This window comes from Pipistrellus hanaki (assembly GCF_964339955.1).
Source record: "Pipistrellus hanaki genome assembly, chromosome: 17".
Classification (NCBI taxonomy): Eukaryota; Metazoa; Chordata; class Mammalia; order Chiroptera; family Vespertilionidae; genus Pipistrellus; species Pipistrellus hanaki.
Window position 1 is genome coordinate 28,520,939 of NC_140519.1, and position 22,623 is coordinate 28,543,561.

General features: G+C 37.8%; 1 protein-coding gene across 1 annotated transcript in view; it reads right to left on the reverse strand.

The window, feature by feature from the left end:
- Positions 1-22,623, reverse strand: part of COLEC10 (collectin subfamily member 10) — a 36,111-nt gene that overhangs the window by 11,074 nt on the left and 2,414 nt on the right. Inside the window, exons 2-3 of the mRNA XM_084864984.1 lie at positions 4,330-4,401; positions 3,111-3,182 (exon numbers count right to left, since the gene is read on the reverse strand). Coding sequence (XP_084721110.1) covers positions 3,111-3,182; positions 4,330-4,401 — 144 coding nt within the window. The remainder of the gene's footprint in view (positions 1-3,110; positions 3,183-4,329; positions 4,402-22,623) is intronic.

The window sequence follows — 22,623 nt, forward strand, 5'->3', positions numbered from 1 at the left end:
TTTTCAACATTTGTGAAAATTCATCCATTTTCACACCCAGAAAATCATACTAAAATCTTAACCCTCTCTAGTCTCTGTCATCTACCACTCTTCCAAGTTATCCAGTCTTAATCTATGAAAGGATTAAGACTTGGTTCAAGGTCATGAATGCCATCTCTCTTAGCTGACACATTTAAAACTAGGTTCATGCAACATCTTGAACCACTCATTGAAAAATAAAGTTCTTGAATTCTGGGGATGCTCATGGCAGTGATGTACCCTCCCCCTCCACTTCTGCCCATTCCAGGATAGCACTGGGGCTCTTTTCCTCATCTAACAAGGCTGCATCTCAGAAATCGCCATGTCCAACATCCCACTTTTTGGCTACATCTTTTCATTCCTTCAACTAGTTGTTGAATGAAGCTGATACAGTCAGGAAAAGATGGATAATGAATTTTACCTGAAGCTTATACAATTTAAGGAGTCATCATTAAGAAAAATAGTACCAATGCCCTGGCCAGGTAGCTCAGTTGGTTAGAGCATCATCTCAGTATGTCAAGGTTGCAAGTTTGATCTCCAGTCAGGACACATACAAGAATCAACCAATGAGTGCATCAAGAAATGAAGTAACAAATGCTCTCTCTTTCAAATCAATAAATAAAAATATAAAAAAATACCAAATTTCAAATAGAAAGTGATTATAAAAATGAATGGTTATACAAAAGAAATAAAATCACTAAATTTAAAAAATAGACAAATACCACATTATCAGTGCTCTAGGATTATAACATTTTAATTAATAAATGAATTCTTTGCCTCTATAATTCTTCTTTTTCATACATTATGGGCTGCATATATTTGGCTGCATTCATGAATGTCCAATTGACCTAGCACTATTTATTGAGAGGTTCATCCTTTTCCACTGTAATGTCAACTTTGAATAAATCAAGTGTGGGAGTCTGTTTCTGCATGCTCTAATCCTTTCCATTCTTCTATATGTCTCTGTACTAAATCAATACTATCTTCATAGTTGTAACTTTATAATAAATGTTTAAATTCAGTGATTTAAGCCATCCAGATTTGTTTTTCTTTTTCAAGATTTTCTTTAGGTATTCTTGATCCTTTTTTATTTTATTTTATAAATATACATTTTATTTTATTTTTTAATTATTTTTAAAAAAATATGTTTTTATTGATTTCAGAGAGAGGGAGGGAGAGGGAGAGAGAGATAGAAACATCAATGATGAGAAAGAATCATTGTTCAATCGCCTCCTGCATGCCAAATGGGGATCAAACCTTGACTCCTGGTTTATGGGTCGATGCTCAACCACTGAGCCACACAGACCAGGTTTCACAAAAATTTTACATTGGCTTATTAAATTTCAAGAGAATTACTTCTGGGATGTTAACTGAGATAGCATTGAATCTATAGGTCTATTTAGGGAGAATTGACATCTTAACAATATTGAGTCTTCCAATCTGTGAATGTAGCTTTACCTCCATTTCCTTAGATATTCTTTAACGTCTCTCATTATCATTACAATAGAGGCCCTATGCACTAAATTCATGCAAGAGTAGGCCTCACCACCACCACCCCCCCCCCCCCCCCCCCCAGCTGGCACTGGCTTCCCTCCATCACCCAGGACTCTGGCTTCCTTCTGGCTACCAGCAGGACCCCAGCTTCCCTCACAGCCCCAGCTGGAAGGTCATCTGGTCTAATTAGCATATTATGATTTTATTATTATAGATAGCATTTGTTGTAGAGGGCTTACACATCTTTTAACACTTACTCCTAGATATTTGATAACTTTGAGCAGTCCATGTAGCTCTTTCTCAGCTATGAGGATTTCACCCTCAGATGAATATACTGGATCAAAAATAACCAGAGCGATTTCTTTTCAGTGGCACTGCCCTCTATCCCTGCCCTCAAATACAGACCAAAGGAAATTTCTCAAAGGAATGAGTTGGAAGAGAGTAGGGAGAGAAGTACTGTGCTGTAGGATGCCAGGAGAGAGGCCACACCTTAGCTCAGACCTCATCCATCAGCCAGCTCACAGGAACACACAGCTGGCCACTGTGAGACACATGTTGAATTATGCAGCTGCTCTAGCATGTATGGAGGCGGGAAGGTAACACACAGCCACAGAATTCTATTACCCGAGGTACCGAGTTTCCCCTGACCTGTACCTTTTCACACAATTTCTTGTATCCCCCTCAAATGCCTTTTTTTTCCATTTCCATAAACATCTTACTGCCCTTCAAGACACAGGTTAATTCTCCATGTCAATCTTGTCTACTCTCCCAGATGGTACTTATAGTAGTCATAAAGTTACTATTGTAATTCTTTTTTTAAAATATATATTTTATTGATTTTTTTTACAGAGAGGAAGAGAGAGGGATAGAGAGGTAGAAACATCGATGAGAGAGAATTATCGATCAGCTGACTCTTGCACACCCCCTACTGGGGATGTGCCTGCAACCAATGTACATGCTCTTGACCAGAATTGAACCTGGGACCTTTCAGTCCGCAGGCTGACGCTCTATCCACTGAGCCAAACCTGTCAGGGCACTATTATAATTCTTTCTGAAAAAGTCCCATGTTCCTAAATTACCTGAGCTTCTTGCAATAAGATTTTGAGTCTCATTTAGTTTGTATTTTCAAACAAAGTGGAACAATGCCTGTATGAATTACTAAAGATCAGAAGCAATTACAACTTGCTATGTATAAGGGGCTTTATGAGAAGACAGGAAAAGAGTAATTAGGTAATAAAGAAAAGGTTACCTCTATTTTTATAATAGAGGAATTTGTAGTATTGAAGCAGTAATTATGTACAGAATCAAACTAAAGACAAAAGATGTTCATATATGTACTTTTCAAGTTTCTGACCTGCTAACAGATCACTGACACAATTATTATTAGTCCACTCAAGAAATAAAATTATACTGTCCTCTGCTACCTTGAGTTATATTAATAATTGTTTTCTACTACTGAACAACCAACATATGAATAAACAGAATACTTATATTTAAAAGAGAGAGATCATTTTCATGCCAAAGAACATTTCAGCTACATCAAAGGCATGCTCAATTTGCTTGAAATTGTTGTTGCAGAATGGGAAGATGTGGCTTACCCTTCTTGCCAATGGGCCCAGTCTTGCCAATGTTGCCTTGGTCTCCCACATCACCCAGTTCTCCCTTAACTCCTGAAAAGCAAAGCATGTCATCTTTATATCCTAACATTTTACCTTCCCTTTAAAGATGTGGAAAATATATGATATTAAATAAAGTGGCTAATATATGATATTCACTCAAAGGAAATACCAAAAAGTGCATTTTCCTATATGTGGTATATTTGTATTAACTATTGTAATAGCATTATAATGGATGTGGGTATGACAATCCTGAACCTGATGATATTAAGATGCTTGCTGATGCAGTCTTTCTGAAAGGACTACAGCAGAAGATGTTTAATCTCAAGGCCAGATAAGGGGCTGAGTGAAAAATTCTTGCATTTATTCTAATTCGGTGCCTTGTTAGATCAATTTCAGCTTCACTTTGGGGTTCTATTTGTTCTCTTTTTTACAACCGGATTTTAGTATCTTAGGGAATGTACAACACATGTATAGAATATTTTACATATTTATAGTATGAAAGTATTTTAAATCAGAATATCTCAAGTTGAGGTCTCAACACCTGTGGGTGTTTTCTTCTCTTGAAGTGCTGAAGATTTAAAGAGCAGTGGTCTCAGGCCGCCACTTTGTACAGGTGGCAGGGAATATTCCCAGTGCTTGAACACACATGTCATGGTCCAGAAGCCATGTTTGGGTGAAACTTACTTTTGGCTTTGTGAGTAAAAACGTTCTCTAATAGCTTTTGTATTATTCTCATCTTCTTTCCTCCTACTTCTTCCATAGTCCACCAAATGTTTGAAAAAGGTGAGAAAATCAAAGGATCAAACAATTTTCTTTTCCTTCTTATCTTCCTCCTTAATTTCTAGGTCAGCCAAAAAAGTTGCTTAGCAGTGGCTTTTAAGGGGAGACACAGCTTTGAATATAACTGTGTTTCCAAAATTCATAATTTCTTAGATATTCTCAAAGATTGCTATTCCCTGGGGCTCCAGAGCATCCCACTCTAGGCAACCCTAAGGATGAAATTTAAGAAATGGGGCTGACTTTTGTTGACAGATAGCTCATAAGAACTCTCCAGTGGCAAGTAACTTTACATCTGAAATACATTTCATGTATCTTTAGAGCAAAGGGCATCATGAAAGCTGCTAATTCCTAGAGCAAGTCCAGGAGAGAGAAGAGCAATTCTAACATTACAGCACCAAGTTCATACCATTTTACTTACCTTTTGGCCCCATGCGTCCCACTTTGCCGAGCTTTCCCTCCTCTCCTGGATCTCCTTTTTCACCATCATCTCCTTGTGAAATGGAAAATGAACAAGTGAAGCAGAAACATTAGCGCACACTCCCAGGATAAGGTGAGCATAGTTGGAATTCATCCTTCCACTCAGAGCTTGCCTACAACCTCCATGTGAGATGAAAGATTAGAGATAGAGATAGAGATAGAGATAGAGATAGAGATAGAGATAGAGATAGAGATAGAGATAGAGATAGGATAGAGATAGAGAGATATAAATAGACTGGACACCCAGGAAGAGAAGAAACTCCCAGTACTATTTCTCTTTCATTTTTCTCATGTCCAAATCTGTTTGAAGAAATATATTACTGGTGAATCCTGGAGAACCTTGTTTGGCCTGACAAATCTATATTCTTGCTGGAGAATCTGGCAAATTCTGGAAACATTTACATGTATATACATTAAATATATGCAGTAGATAGATGTATAGCTCTCACTATATCAATATATATGTTGTTATGTTATATGTATAATTATATGTTTTGTATAACATGTTTAATAGAAATATATAAATATTATTTGTAAAATAATATAAATTGCTATTTTAAAATTATAGAAATATTTATATACACATCAATTTATTACTCTCTGACTGCATTCTTGGAAACCCATAGACAAGGACCAGGAAGCTATGAACAGAAGACTAGCAAAGCCTGGGACAGCTGCAGAGCAGTCTGTGTGATTAGCGACTACCTGATGACTGGTGGGTTCAGCTCCTATACCTCACCCAGTCAAGAAGGACTGAATAAGTGGTTAATGAAAGGTGCCCTGGTCTGTGAATCAGGAGTTCTGGATTTTCACAAGTTCATGATTGAGCTTATTGGCTTTGGAGTATGACAGATCTGGACTTGAAGTTTGGAGAAAGTTGTCTGGAGAAAGTTGGGTGCCTGACTTCCTTTTCTGGGTCTCATTTAGCTCTCCAGCAAAATTAATTGCTAACACTTATTAGAGAGGGCTCTTAAGAAATTTAAATAATATAATGTGCATAAAAGACCTGGGACCTAATCAGTTCTTAGCAGTCGTGGCTATTTTCTTTTCTCCTTTATACTTAAGTTTCCTCATCCTTAACATTGGGATAATACCTGCCTTTCTTACATTTCAATTATTTTAGGATCAACAAATGAGGCATGTGAACATGCTTTGAAAACAAAGAGCACAACACATTCAATATTATGATCAGCTCCCTGCATTATCATCAATCTCAGGACGTGAGGAGTCCTGTCCATCACCAGTGGAAGGAAGTGAATAAAGGACTTCTAAAGACAATTAAGTTCTTGGGATTAGGCGGGGGGAAGAGAGAGAGAGAGAGAGAGAGAGAGAGAGAGAGAGAGAGAGAGAGAGAGATTGAGATGTTCATTTATTTATCCAGATAAAGCATGACCAGCCATCCTCTTTTTTTTATTTTCCTGAGAGAAGGAAGTTAATATTATAGACACAAGCACAAGTAATGTACGGAAGACTTGGATTTCCAGGTAGCATCATTGGTCAAGCGTTGGGATATTTCACACAGGAAGCTCTTGAATCTCTGGGGAAAGGCTTTCAAAATAGATTGGGCAGATGATTTGTCAATCAGAACAGAGGGGTGAAGTGGATGGCATTTCTCTACAGTTCATAGTGAAAGTTTACTGAGCAATTATAATGTGTGCCAAGCACTGTGCTAATGTAATCATCATGGAAGTTCTAAAAAGTGAGGATTATTGTTGCCCCATTTCATGAGTGGAAAAACTGAAGCTCAGCAAGGTTAAGTTGCTTGCCTATTGCCATAGAGCTTTTGATGGTAGAACTATGATTCAACAGCAGTATGTGTATCTCTGCCCCTCCAGATCCCTACAGGTAAACAATTGTCCCTCCCAGTCTAGGCTTCTGTGACTGCCAGCAGATTGTGGATTTTAGAGAACTTCTCTGTGCCAAATTTTTCTGAGAGAAAAAGGGAGAGGCAGAAAGAATGAAGGTTCCCTTTTAAACAAGAATGCTAGTGCAGAAGAAAAAACACACAGCTTATCTCAATGACAGCTCACAGGGAACATGCCCTTGAGGTAGTTTCGCCTGAGACCTGGCTTCACCAATCACCAATCCTCACTGGGAAGTCCTCGACCATTTTGAGACTTGTTTTACTCATTTGTCAACTGGACAAAAATAACACTTTTTTTTAGAGGGTATTTTAAAGGTCAACTCAGAAATGTATGTTTCTCTAGGAAGCCCTTTCTAATACTTTCAGGCCAGGCTGAATTCTCTAATTATCTTCATTGTTTAAAATATCACTTTATACTGATGGTGTCCATTTATCTGCGCTTAGCCCTATGACCTGTGAGCTGAGTCCATGAATGATTTATTCTATCATCACCAGAATTTACCACAGTATTTGGTTCTGGAGCTTAATAAATACAGTTGAACTAAATATATTCTTTGAGCCATCAAATGTTTTATAAATGTAATGATAGCATTTACTGAATGCCATATGAAGGTTCCTAGTATTTGATTGACATGCATCCTGTCATTTGATCTCCACAACAACCTTTCCAATGGATACTATTCTTAGCTTCAGTTCACAGATGACAACATAGGGTCAGAGAGAGGGTAAGTAATTTCCCAGGGTCACATAGCTCCTAAGGAATAAAGCCAGGATTTGAATTGGAGCATTCATTATCAAAATCCATGTTTTGAACGAACTGTATGATATGGAAACAAATTCCTGTCTTAACATCTCTGGGTCTGGGATTGCTATTCTGTACAGTGGACTGAAGATGCTCACCCAAAGGCAAGATCAAAGGCAGGCGTGCATATGAGGCACTTTGTGAATCGTAAAACCACAGGGATGTGAATTATTGGTGCCATTATTATTTCTGATTCGTCTCCCCCTTTCCTGTGAGCTCCCCTATTCATTCAAGCAAGTACCTAACTGGAGGCAATTAGATAAGTGACTTACTAGTCATCTGCTGCTCCCTGATGGCTCCTGATGGGAGACCTGGGAGGGTGAGGATAGCATTACTATTCTGACCTGTGTGCCTGCATCCCAGCCTAGAGGTGAGCGGGCTGCTGGCAGAGATGAAGCAAGCACACGACATGTGCCCTTGCCTTCAGCATGGGTCTGCGGTTCATTTGATCTCTGGGACTTGCTTTAATGAAAACAGAGGCGAGGCATAAGAACAAGGTTTGGAGAGGATCCCCCGCATGGCTCACAGCCGTCTGCTTTTATCCTCTTGGCAATATTTCATTGGATTAGCAGAGCAATTTAGACTTCCTTTCTTTCTTTTAAAAATAGCTACTCCTATTTTAAATGTAAGTAAAAAGCCATAAGCTAAAATGAACTAATTTCAATTTTATAGAAACGGTCTGTTTTGGCACCTCCAGGCCAGTGGCGTGCTGTGATAATCTCTCCAGCAGAGCACATAGTTGACCAATTTTTCTTAGGTAGGATATTCCCTGCCCCCTCAACAAGCGAAATGTTAAAATTAAATTCTAGTTTGAAATGAAATAGCTGAACCTAGGTCAGTACCCCCAGCTCAAAGGAAGTAATTATTAAACATTAGTGAATTGGCTTTAGAAATGCTAAAGAAAATTCACTGGAAGCTGTTCTTTCCCCACCGTTAAAATAATCTTATGAACTGGGGAGAAGTTGCTAGCAATCCTTCCCCTGATCAGCCCTAGAACTGAATGAGGTAGATAGTATGCTGTCCCTTGTTAACGAGGCTAGATTCCTGCTTAAAAGATATCCTTCCCACCCCTACTTTCATTGTTTTCCATATGTGCCAACTGCTTCCTCATTGTTGGAAATGTCAATAGTCAATGATTATTGCACGGCCCTCTTCTATATACCAGATACAATAAAATTGTCTTAAAGTGGACCACCCTCCAATATTTTTCCTTCCCCAATTACATCCTCATCATTTCACTGAAATACTCAGGCATCTCTGGGACCTGGTACTATTGTCTTATCTCCATTCAGCCTGTTTATCAGCCCCTCTGTGCCTTCACCTGCTTCCCATACGTCCTGGATTCTTTCAACTCATCACTGCCTCCCAGCACTCCCTACAGCAGGACTGTACTGAATTAGTGAAGACAGGTTTGGAGGAGGTCATTTTATTTCTCTGAGTTCTCAGTTTTATTCATAAAATTGAGAAAATGATCCTACTTCATAGGACTGGTGTGGGCTAAAGGAGACAATGCATGATGAGTGTTCAGCACAGGGCCTGGCACTTGCTAAACTCTCCAGTTCTTGTTTCAGTAGGATTTCTATTGTCATCATCATTATCACCAGAAATAAAATCCCTTTAAATTTCCCTTTGTATTTAGTATCTCAATCTTTATTCTATATTCATTATTTACTTTTTTTACTTGACTTTTAAAAATATTTACTATAATATTTAATATAAATATGTTTGCATAATGATACACAGAAATAAATATACCTGTTACTGAAATTTAACAATTAACATGTTGTCCTTGCTTTATGTATTTATTTTTTACTGATTTTAAAAAAAGTAAATTATAGACATCATGACAAACTTTCCTTAAATATTATAGCAAATGTCTCTAAAGGTAAGAACATTATTCTATGTAAACATAATATAATTTTATTAATCTTACTTTATAAGAAACTATAGAGTTTTCTGAAGTAACCTTCATAGAATTCTGTGATCTAGTTTATTTCGAGCTCCTACTGCTGTGCTATATATAATGAAAAAGAGGTAAGCACTAAGAAAGAGAAGCAGACATTCAGAGGCATAAACCTAGGTTCTTTAAAAAAAAAAATCACGACAAACAATTCCATTTTCTCCTCTGAGAGGACTATTAATGTATCAAGAAACTGCCATGACCAGAGTGGTTGGAGGAAGACAAATTTCCATTGGTCAATCATAGAAGACAGAGGTTGCTGGTAATCTGGAATGATATATTGATGAAGCCCTTGGGCTCCATCCACTCTTAATATATCTGGAATTCAAGTCCTAATTATATCCCTTTCCAGCTTTGTGAACTCAGGTGTGATATTTAACCTCTCAAAGTCTCTTTTTATCTATAACTAGAAATAAGTAGAATACTTACCTATTCTAAAGTCTGCCAAATCGAGGGCTATTTCCTTACTCTGAGACACATGGTACCTTGATTTATTTTTATATCTTTGTGGTGAAAATTGCATGTAGAAGACATCAATAACAAGGTTTCTCACTTCCTTTATTTCCTATCAAATGCATTGCTGAGTAATAGCCAGTGTTTCCTGCATTGCTCCTGCCCATTGCCTGAAGGTGGGATTCTTCAATGGCCTATGTGGTCCTATACCATAACTGGCATTGATTGCTTGGTTAATGGGAGCCAACAGGAGAAGGTGATCTGTAATTTAAAATCAGGCTTCTGTGAGCACGGATCCCTGACACCCAGAGGTAGCAGTGGGTGTTCACTGTGGATGGATTACAGACACCTGGTGACACTTCATCACAGCCCTCTTTCCTCATTTGAGAACTGAAGGGACGGATTTCTTCATATTTCTTTTAATAAAAGGATAAAAAACAAGCATGCATAAGATCTAAATGAAGAGTGATTTGTAGACATTCAGTTTTCCACCTTCATTGCCCTGAGGCAGCTTATCTGTGGACAAGGGAGGACCAGTCCTTGGACAAACTTGTTTAAGAGTAACAATAAACAACATGCTTCTCATGAAGAGAAAATATATTTACATGTTCATAAATATTCTTTATTCTGATCCTGCAAGAGGGATATTATTACAAAAAAACCATAAATAAATAAAACAAAATAAACCCTCAAAACAAGTTCATCTTAGACCATAGGAAACTGCACGCCTTTAGGGAGAAAGGCTATCCCAGGAAGTCTTATGCAGAAGACAGCAGCAGCTCTTAACCAGGATGCCATTTGCCAAGGGACTCAGCCTTCAGAACCGCAGGCTTATTCAACTGGAATGAGTGACAGGACACTCCTTCAAGCTCCCTCTGGAAGCTCCATGCAATGAACGGAACAGTTTTGTGGCCTATTATGAGCTGAATTGTGGCCTCTCCCCCAAATTCATATGTTGAAGCCCTAGCCCCCAGTGTTTCAGAATGTGACTGTATTTAAAGATACAGACGATCAAGTTAAGATGTGGCTGTTAAGGCTGTCCCAATTCAGTTGGACTGGTGTCCCTATGATGAGAGCAAATTTGGACACACAGAGATAGACACTTGAGGCTGTGTGCACACATTCCTAAAAAGGCCAGGACACAGCGAGAAGATAACTATCTGCAAGCCTAGAGAGAGGTCTAGCTAAGAGAGACCAAATCTTCCAACTCCTTGACCTTGGACTTCTAGGCTCCACAACTGTAAGACAATACATTTTTGTTGCTTAAGCCACCCAGTTTGTACTATTTAATTGAGGCAGTCCTAGCATACTAATTCACAGTAACACCTCTTATATTTTACACTAAGTAGTTTTCCTCTGTGCTTCAATTTCCTATTCTGGAAAATTGAGATAGTTATACTTTTCTCATGGAGTCACCTGAAGATGAAATGATATTATGGATGACAAAGTTCATAGGGAAATTTCTTGCATCGCATGTACTCTTACTGATCTACTGCATATTGAGTACATAGTGGGCTTCTGTGGCTTATGTCCATCTGGTATCTTCTACCTGTGCTGCTGGTGGAAGCATCACAATTTCCCATAGGAAACCACTCTTGCTTATTCTCCGCGCATGTGGTTTGAACCTTGGTCACAGTAATGGGCCCAACATTGGACATGTGACCCAACAAGAGCCAATAAGTCTCAATTTGTAGATAAGTCTTTTCAGTAAATCAAGCAGTTATAACTTTTAAAAAAATGGAGACTTGCTCTTTCTGTTCATGTGGCAGGAAGGATAGACTATTATTGAAATATCTGAATCACTACAAAGGGCAAACCGTCATGAACATTAGTCATTATAGAGAAAAGCAGAACCAAGGGGGTAAAGACTGAATTCTGAACACATCACTCGAATCTGAAACATGGTTCAGCTTGAGTCCCTCCCCATTATGTGAGTCTACTTCTCTCCTTGGCTTATTTGATTGATTAACTAGTTTAAGTTTGGTTTGTGCTTGTTTTTTTTTTTTTTTTCACTTGCAAACACAAGTTTCTTTGCTCATATAATTATTAGACACTGATTGGGAGAATAAGGGCCTTGTTAAGAGATCAAAACCTCTGGATATGATGTACATATAAGTCTATAATTACTCTGGCAAACGCTGGGAGCAAGCTATTGTGGGAGCATAAAAAAGGAAACACCTCACTCTACTCACCCACCTCTAAACTTTCTCTCATTCTTTCTCAGGAAGAAGTAAATGATGTTTCTTGCACTGAACTCCACAGAATAAATTTATATCTAAAGCCAAAACCGGTTTTGCTCAGTGGTAGAGCGTCGGTCTGCGGACTGAAAGGTCCCAGGTTCGATTCCGGTCAAGGGCATGTATGTTGGTTGAGAGCACATCCCCGGTAGGGGGTGTGCAAGAAGCAGCTGGTTGATATTTCTCTCTCATCGACGTTTCTAGCTCTCTATCTCTCTCCCTTCTTCTCTGTAAAATATCAATAAAATATATAAAAGTTTATATCTTAAGGTAAGTGAAAAAGAAAATAAGCTAAACACAAATTTGTCATTCTACTCAGGCAAAATGTTCTCAAAAGTTCATGTGGATTTTTATTTTCTATCCAACTCCATGCCCCATGTAGGTTCAACTCTTGAGTCACCTCCTATATCTAGGAATCGCCTTAGTACAGCCTTTCCTGCTTATCTCCTTCTTCAACAGTCAGGATTAATCTCATTCTCTGAAGGGAGTTCCCTTCACACTTCACAGTGTCCACCACACACTGTTATAGGTAATGGGACAGATCAGGAGAGATATATGATTTTTTTTTTTCTGTATCTCCAGCACTTGGCACAGGGTCTGAGATACAATTCGTGCTTCCTCAATAAAAGTTTTCAAAGTAAAAGAATAATATACTCAAAGATAAGTTGGGTAAATGTGAGCTTAATGACAATGTAGTTAAATAAATTAGTAATTGATTGAAATGTCATTCTCAATAATGGCTGATTAATGAATTGACTTTAGTCTGCTGGGATGTCTGTGTTGCTTAGAATCTAGTAAGGCAGCCCAGGCAACTACACAAATCCCTGGGTCTCTACTGCTCCCTCCACCCCATATCTTTTGTTTCCTCTTCTAATTTGCCCGTGTCTACTGATATCACTGCCATGCTCTCATCTCTCAGGCTCAATATCCAAATTGGCTTTGACTGTTTTTCTTCTTCACTCCCATATTGATTCTTCATTTTTCTCATGTCCATCTTTTCTTTTTCCACCCATCCCTACTGCCTTTATTTTACCATTTAGAGTCCCCATACTTCTGTTCCGTGCAGTGCAGGTGATCCCTCAATGGTCTCCATGGTGTTTTATTCACTGGTGACTTGCAGTGTCTGGAATAGGGCCTGCTCAATAGTTGCTGGAGTATTGGTTTCCTTGGATCTGAATTTCAGTTTTCCAAACTGTCTTGCAAACCAATCTTTATAAAAGCTACATTTTCATTATAAAACTTCCCCATTCAAAACATTTCAGTACTTCCTTTGTGTTTACAGTCATGTCCAAACTAATTAGTCTAGCATTTAGGCTTTCACAAATCAGTTTCAATGAAATTTTTTTGCATTATTTTCTGACACTGACCTGCATAACTTCTATTCCTGTCTAGCTTGTTTATTCATTGTCCATTAAAATGTCTTTATATTTGTGCCTCCATGGAAAGGCTTATGCTCTTCTTTTTGTTTGAAATCTATCTCCTCAGAGAAATAAAACAGTATAGCATAAAAAATGTAGACCTATATGTCCATATGAGAAATGAAATTTTTTACATGATAAAAGGTGCTGCATAAACATACAGGGTAGGGCAAAAGAAGGTTTATGTGAAACACAGAGTTTATTCTTACATTATTATTCATTAATAATTGTATTATTTTCTACACACACAAAAAACTGTAAACCTGCTGACCATCTTGTGGTGGCCATCTTGTGTCCACATGAGGGCAGCCATCTTTGACCACATGGGGGCAGTCACCATGTGTCTTGGAGTGACAGTCAATTTGCATATTACTCTTTTATTAGATAGGACTAGAGGCCTGGCCTGCCGGAATTGGGCTGAATCTGTGCACTGGGCCTCCAACATCCCCTGAGGGGTCCTTGATTGTGAGACGGAATAGGCCAGGCCGAGGAATCCCACCAGTGCATAAATCCATGCACTGGGCCTCTAGTATAGAGATAAATGTTAATGCCAAGCCATTAATAATGATTACAAGGAAGAAGTGGTCTGGACAGGAAAGGGTCTTTGTGTACATTTTGTACATCTTTATAAATGTTATGTGTTACAACAAGCATGGAATACCCTTGCAATTAAAAAAAAATCATAAATTACATAAAGGAACTGTGGCCTTCTTCCCCTTAAAAATACTACCAATGAGTCTTATCTGAAATTAAATTCTAAACTCTCTTAATTTATTGACAAATTATTTCCTTGGCAATTCACCATATGGTTCCTTGTTCTGCTTCCTAACTGCTGCCTTCAAGCATTATTTAAAAATGCATTTTATGTAATTTTTTAAATTAATGTAAGCTAGTTAGCGTGTATGTTCTTTGTAATAAGGGCTGATATTCTGCACTTTATTTGTTCTCAAGAGTAGTTCAACACTTCACAGATTACTCATCCATTACTTGAACAAACATTTATCAAATTTCTACTAGCTATCAAGTCCTGGTTGGACCCTAGGGGCACAACACCATATCTCATAAGACATGATCTAAGCTTAGAAGTTTGTGGGAAGAAAGCACAAGACCTTATAAATATCATGCATGTTATAAAAGGGAAATGCTGCGTGTTTTGTTGGTATCTAACAAGGTGAGCCTTCTAAAAGATCAATGATATGGGGCTGAAGAGACTATGTTTTTACTTACGTCTCCTCAGATGACAAGATAACATATCAAAGAGGGGAATAAAATGAAAGTACTTTTTCAATATTAATGTGCTAAACAAATGCAAGAAAATGCAATCTTTAAGGAGATATATAGTGATTAATATCACTGTCAATAATGGTAAGAGCTAATATTTATTGGGTGCTTACTATGGTCCAAGCTGGGTTATTAATGTGCATGACCATAATGTCAACCAGCCCTTTATTTGTGCCCATTCAGTTTTAAGGACTCATGAACTTCATCTGCCCTTCAACTCATCCCTGTGCAACCTAGCCTAAACAAACAAACAAACAAACAAACAATAAAATAAAAATGAGGATCCTAAAAGCTTTCCTACTTAAATTACAAAGCACCTTCTCTTTGTATTCAGACTTATTTGGTTTTAAAGAAAAATTGCTACTTTGGGCCTGCAAGTCTTTTGCAGTCATTGCATGTCTGAGTAACAGGGAAGGAAAAACAACAACAAACTAACATTGTACTTAATGAAAAATACAACATTAAGGTTTGTTGGGCAGGTTTTCTGCTGCCTTCACATATCATTCATTATTAAGATGCATTCAGAGCCAAGTCAGTAAAAACAAATGCTAGGAAAAACCCATCCATCCAGGACTAGGTGGCATGCTTCTGCAATACACTATAGTGGTTAGGAGCATGGGCTGTGGGATCCGAGTGCTTAGTTCAAGTCCTGGTTCCATCACTCACTGGCTGAGAGACTCTAGTTACCCACACAAATTCTTTAAGCCTCAGTTTCCTCACTAGAAAATCAGAATAGTGAAATATCTCCCTCATGGTGTAATTGAGAGGATCGAATGTGATATTGCCCGCAAAGGGTTGAATGGTACCTGGAATGCAGTACACACTGGAGAAGTAGCGCATTATGATAGTATCATCCAATAGACCACCTACAATTTCTAATCACTCAAAATTAAAGGGATAGAAGAAAGATGCCAATGGGAAGCCAGGCCTCTTTTAGCCCATTCCTTGCTTGTGCAGATTTGCAACTTCCAGGCTGATGCCTATTTTTGCTTGCAGAGATCTGTGTCTTGGCATTGAAATGTTTACAATACTCTAAAGCTGTGACATATAATATTGTCTAAAATTCTTTTTTGTAAAAAAGTGGTACAAAGACATTTCTTAAAAAAAAAGAGTAATATTGTCATTGAATATAAGTGATAACTATGCTATTACTATACATCAATATCCTAATCCATGGACATCCCTAAACTCATTGAGAATGGAAGTGTTCTGACTGATAACTATCACAAAATAGAAAAATTATTAGTCAAGACTATATAGGTCATGTGTATAGCTTTTGTAGAGAAGAAATGCTAAGAAATATTTATAGTATCCATTTCCAACTGCCTATGAACTTTTCCATCTGAATATCCACAGGCAGCTCAAACAAAATTTAGAACTCATAATAACCTGCCAATTCTGCTTCTGAAAGACCTAACATCCTACCCCTTTCTCCATATCTCAGTACCCTAATTCGTGTCTTATTTTTAACTCATATCCCATCAGGACATTCTCACATCCTTCAGTCTACCTTCAACTCTGCCAAGAGATTTATCTGCCAGGAAAACAATATTTTTATAAAAAGAATTAAAATATTATTAATAAATAATATTTCCAGTTATTTTGTTCTCCTACTCAAAAACTTCCATTGGCTTGTCTGGTTTAAACTGTTATTTGGTTGGTGGAACTGATAGAATCTCACAACTTCTAGAAAATAGCAATAAAAACTAAAAAGAAGAAGAAGAGAAAGAAGGAGGAGGGGGAGGAGGAAGAGAAGGGAAAACTCAAAGTACAACGAAAACTGGATTAACAAAGTGTATAGACTTTCTATTTACATTAAATCTATTGGAGCTAGAATAGGGAAAATAATTCTGTGCTCTATCTTATTAAAAAAAATCTATCTTATTTACCTTAAAAGAGGTAAGATAACAGTTCCTCTTCCATTGGATACTCCATTCCAAGACTCAGTCTATACTGACCAGAAAATTGAATCAATAACTTTGTTGCATTAATGATGTTTTTTAATATGGAAGAATATTGGGTCCTAACCTCCCACCCTACCCATATTTTAATTCCAAAATGTAAGACAGACAGAGATATAGGAGAACAGGCAGTAATATGCATTTTGGAAGAGTTATTTCCCACTAATAAAGCCTTATAAGCAGGTATAGGAACATGTTGGCAGCAGTAAATGCTGGAAATGTTGGTTTTGCATACACACATCTATTCGGTATATAATATTATAGAAGCATAAAGAGGGAGCAAGAAGAAATTGTATATTAGTATAGTTGGCCCACATTAGAATAACAATATTATATTGGCTTCTCTGATCATGAAAAGTTTATATATATATATATATATATATATATATATATATATATATATATATATATCCCATTTTACTTTGAAGAATAAAATGTCAACTTAGGTGCACTCCAGCTTAGGTAAGTAGGTCATATCTCTTTCCTTTGAACACTCTATGTGAGTTTTAGTCCAGGGTATCTGGCCTGTGTCTGCAGTCTAGTACTGGCTTTGTCCCACAGTCATGGTGGCATTGTCCAGCCTTGCTCTTCAAGTTCTAGGGCAGCACTGATAAATCGTTTTGATATCTTCCATTCCAGAGACCCTCCTCTAAGGTATTTCAAAGTCCCCAGTCTCTTTGGAGACTTTCACTTTGGTTTGGAGCATATTGTCACACTTGCTACCACTTTCTATCTCCCAACTTCCCTTTCAACATATAGGCCTCCTCCTTTTGGTTGTTCTGTCATTTGGTCGCATGGCATGTGGTCTGATGAAAGATGACATCTTTGTCAACTTTTGGCTAAGAATATCAAAAACATTTTTAAAGGTATTTGTCATCTCAGGCCAGGAAAAACAACACCATTTAAACTATTTCTGATAAGGTGTACCAGGCTCAGTTGCAGAACTACAGAAAGAATGCAACGTTAGTAAAGAGAATGGGTGATCTCAGGTTTATGAGCTGTTGATGAATAAAAGTTGACTTTGCAGTAGGACTAAAAATACTCAGGAAATTTCAGCAAGGCACAGAGATAGTGGATTTCCCTGGTAGATTTATATTTATTGACCCACTTATATAATCTATGAAGCTTTCTTTTAGGATATAAAAATAGAAGAAGCCTATGGTGATCAGTAATAATAATGGAAGCTAATGAAAAAAACAAACAAACCCATAACAGCTAATCTATATGGTAAATAGGTTTTAATTTTCAAAATAAGCATTTGATATGGGTAGTATATCATCATCATTTAAAAAAAATGGGGACCATTAAAGCTTAAGATCACACAGATAGGAAGTGGTAGAACTCAAACTTGAAACCATACATTCTGTCTCCAAAGCCCATGATCTTTAGCAACATGCAAGTACCTGCTAGTATGGTCCCTAGTGGAGACTGATATATAGCCAAGTTATTATATAAGAGAGTTGGTCAGAGAGATGGCATTGATAAAGGATGCACCTTTACTAAAATGAAACAAATTTCTTTTGTCATTTCCACAAATGAGTACTTCCTGACTCATGATTGCCCACACTTTGCCCACATTTTATTCTTTCCCTCCTGACATAACTTTGAAATGTGTTTTTGGCATCTACCCAGAGAAAAAAAAGAAAGGGAAAAAAATGTTTCTGAACACCCACACACTGAAATATAAAGTTAAAAAAAGACAAGCCACTTAAAATTTTGGTCTGTCCTTATGCATAAAATACATATTAAAACTCAAAAAGAATGAATCCAGTTAATTACTAGAATTAATATAAAGGCCTTAACCTCTCTGATAAAGACACCAGAAAGAAATTAGCACCTTAAATTATATCAAGGTGACCGAGTAAAAACAATTCTGTAGCATGTTTATACATTGACCTCACAGAACTTCTGTTCTAATGTTAATTTATAAAATGGAAGGAAGGATCATTTCACGCTTAATGAGAATGACGAGACATGAGGGCAGTAGTATAATATGGCGGAAGGGAACAATGATTGGCTGGGGAAACTGGAACAGGAGCTCCAGTTGCAGCCCTACCTTCAATCAGCAGCTGTGTTATGTAGATAGAACACGGTCTGTGACCTCTCTGAGCTTTAGTTTTCACAAGCGTAAAAATAACTGGGGTCAAATTAAATTATATCTGACAGTCATTTTACAGGTAGTGAGATGTCAATTTCAGTGCAAACGTGATCCAAGTGTTTCTGGGTATTTCTGGCCATCTATTTGGGGAAGTCACAAGATAATTTGTTTGGGAATAACTCTCAAGTTGTGTCTCTTGCTGGGACCCAGAGCCATAATCAATAATATGCCGGGTGGCCAGATAAAAGTTCATTTTCCAGAGGCTAAGGGGTTTGCGGAGAAGGAAATCATTTCAGAAGATGGGAGGGTTCTCTATAAGGCTTCCCTCATGGCAAAGCTGTGTGCACATCCTATTGTCTGGCACTTGCATGGGTCACCTGGTCTACCCATGCATGAGTTTCATAAGGACCAATAAGAACTTTAAGCAAAAGCCAAAGTAGCTATTTCTGGCGGCCCCAGAAAGTACTGTGGGGCCGTCCACACTACCTATGGCCTCCTCTAGCTGATGAGCAGGGTTAGTGAGCTGATCAGGGCATGGAGTCCAACTGTAACAAGATGGAATTCCAACCTGCCACTTTCGAACTGGTTTGCCTTAGGCTAGTGACTCAATCATTTTGTATCTCAGTTTCTTCATCTGTCAAATGGTAATTATAATGTGTGTGAGGTAATTAAATTTTAAAATGGCTGTAAAGCACTCACACAGTGCAAAGGCGAATGGCAACTCTTCAATGTATTAGCATTACTGCTCCTACAATTATGGTGGAGGTTGTCACTGGAATCATGCTGGAAAGAAGAGAGGATCCAAGCCTCATGTGTGTGGAGAGTCATAACAGTGATTTGTAGGAGCTGTCATGTCCTCAGATGCAGTCAATGGAAAGCCTTCCTTACCGAGGGAGTGGCGTCGAGTTAGGGCCAGGTGAAGCTGAGATTGAGGCGTCAGGGAGGCCATGCTACTCTTGTACTTGCAGATAATTCATGGCCACTAGTAGGGAAATTCTTTGGTCATGGAAGAAATGGTGCAATGACAGTGTACCCCCAGGATCAGTCCTCCTTTTGGAAGCATTTGCATAAAAGGAGCAGTCCTTTCTTTGAAAATACAGGGCAAACAGGGAGAGCATTAAGGAACTGAGTGATTAGGTCAGAGCCATGAGCTAAAATGGTGGGGGATCTTAGATAATTGGGATTCATTTATATAATAAAAAATACTATTGAGCACCAACTATGTGTCAGGAACTATTCTAGGCAGTAGAAAAGCACACTCAGCAATATGGACATGATCCCTGCATCCTAGAAGCTTGCATTCTAGGAATGACTAAATGTATATATATACACAAGAGATTTTCATTTAGTAGTAAGTCCTTTAAAATAATAAAATGTCACCAAAACCTGTTTGGCTCAGTGGATAGAGCATCAGCCTGCGGAATGAAAGGTCCCAGGTTTGATTCCGGTCAGGGCATGTACCTTGGTTGCGGGCACATCCCCAGTAGGGGGTGTGCAAGAGACAGCTCATTGATGCTTCTAATTCTCTATCCCTCTCTCTTCCTCTCTGTAAAAATTCCATAAAATATATTAAAAAGATAATAATAAAATACCTTGAGAACTATGGTAGAGAGTGAATGTATAGTTAGACAGGGCCTCACTGTGCAAATGGCATTTGAGCTAAAACCTGAATGAATGAAGGCAGAACTCTGCTTAGGAACATGTGCAGTAAGTCTGGACCAAACAGAGGGAACATCAAATGCAAAGTTCCAGATTAGAAGTGAGAGACAAAGCAAGGATGGCCGGAGCAAACATTCTTTGAACATTGGTTTGAAATGACTTGGAAGAAGTAGGGAGAAGCAAAAAGGATTGCAAAGGACCTTTTAGGCCATGCACATTCAGATGTTATTGAAAGAAAAAGCTGCTAAACTAAAAAGCAGAAGCCAAAATAAGCAATAGGGTAAAATATCATTAGTGTCCCAACAAACTAGTGAAGTTAATTATCAAAGAGGAGGCATGTCATCACTTTCAATATGTTTTGGCATGCAGTACAATGTTGGTCTGAGAGGTTACATGTGCTCCATGTTCTTAGGTACTGCCTTATCCATTTCTTATCAAAGACACAGTGCACTATGTCTTCAAATGGATTCTAATATAAACCAGTGGATGTCATGGAATGACACTGGACCCAGAACCAGAAGGTAGGGATAAAGTTCAAGTTGCATGACTACACTATATCTACTTGAAAGACCTTGGGCTTTGCTTGGACTCATTGATACTTTTCCTTATCTTTAAGTATAAAGTAATTGCTACCTCAAAGGGCAATTAAACAAGATAATGTATCTTAAAGGTCATTAGAAATTATAAAGCATCACCTCAATACAGTATTTCTTATTTGTTTTAAATTCTTTTTAACATAGTTAAAATTTCTCGTCATTGTTGTTTTTTAGTAAAACCACTAGAGGTCAGTATTTCACATAAATTGTTTAAAGAAACTACCAAGATAGAAAAAAAAGAAAAAAACCTACCAAAAACGTACCTACTAAGCAGAATAAAATAACAAATTTAAGGCAAAGAAATAAAAATAAAGGTAGCTTTACACAAGGAAGTTTTGATAACTGGAATAATTTTTATCTCAAAATTGTTACTCAACAGATTTACATAGGGAGAGGGAAAAAAGATAAATAAAATTTAAGTACCTACTTACCATGTCTATACAGCTTTAAGTTTACATTGATTATCTTACATTATTTTAAAAAAAGGTCCATTTTACAAATAAGAAGACTGAAGCATAAGTAGGTGTAATAATATACTGAAGACCAAACAGATTGAATCTAGTTACGCTTGGGAAATAATGCAGTGAAATATGGTGCCTCTATATTGGACAACATATTATATGATGGATTAACCTAACTGTTTTGCACCTGCAATGCTAAATAATTTTTTAGTTTCAAGGCTCTGCAAATGAATGTAGGGAAAACTCCTTGTATTGTCTGTTTGAATATCTAGAAGTTTCTGAGTTCACTGCTGGTAAATATGAATTACGATAACTAGCCATGAGGAAGCATATAGAATAGCTTCATTTTAGAGATAATGTATTGAGCAGAAACAACAGCCATTTAAAATGTTTACTTGGCCATCAAACTTGGTCTTTTTATGTTCTTTCCTCCTTCACTTTGTAGAGCTAACTAAACAAAGCTGCGTTGTTCAAGAGTGGGGAGGGACTATCACCATGCTTATGAAAGAATCAGGTAGGGTAGATGGCAGTTTATATTTGGAGAAGACAATGTCTTATTTGTTGTGCATGCATTTAGATCACATGTGTCAAACACAAGGCCCGCGGGCCAAATCCAGCCCGCCAGGCCTTGCAATGTGGCCCGCACCGCGCTGTCATCACTGCACTCCGCTGTCAGTTTATGACATTGTCAGTTTATGACTGTTCAGTAAACCATTCGGCCCGCGATTTAGGCTGGATTTTAGATTTTGGCCCCTTCTCTGATTGAGTTCGACACCCCTAATTTTAGACAGTGCTCAGAGCAGAGGCAGGAGAGTAGTGACTATGCTCATGTTACACCATGTGTACACATAGGCAATTCACAAAGAAAAAAAAAGTTAGCTGGGCCCTGACACCAAGAGTTTGCAATATAGATATAAGTTCTAGGACAAGTTCAAGTTCTTCCTTAGTTGGAAACCTTTAGCATCTCATATGATGCTTGGCATTTAGTAGGAGTCAGTACATTCTAGAATCATGGGATATCTTTAATAAGAAAGGAACTTAGAATCCATTGGATGAAAAGCCCCAAGGCTCTGGGAGAATAAGAAGCAATCAAGAAACTAGAAACACCAATTAGAAAGGATATATGCACCCTTATGCTCATAGCAGCCCAATTTACTATAGCTAAGATTTGGAAACAGCCTAAGTGCCCATCAGCAGATGAGTGGATTAAAAAACTGGTACATCTACACAATGGAATACTATGCTGTGGTAAAAAAAAAAGAGTTCTTACCATTTGCAACAGCATAGATGGAACTGGAGAGCATTATGCTAAGTGAAATAGGCCAGTCAGTGAAAGGTAAATACCACATGATCTCACTCATTTATGGAATATAATGGACAACATAAACTGATGAACAAAAACAGATCCAGAGTCAGAGAAATATAAATCAGACCATCAAACCTTA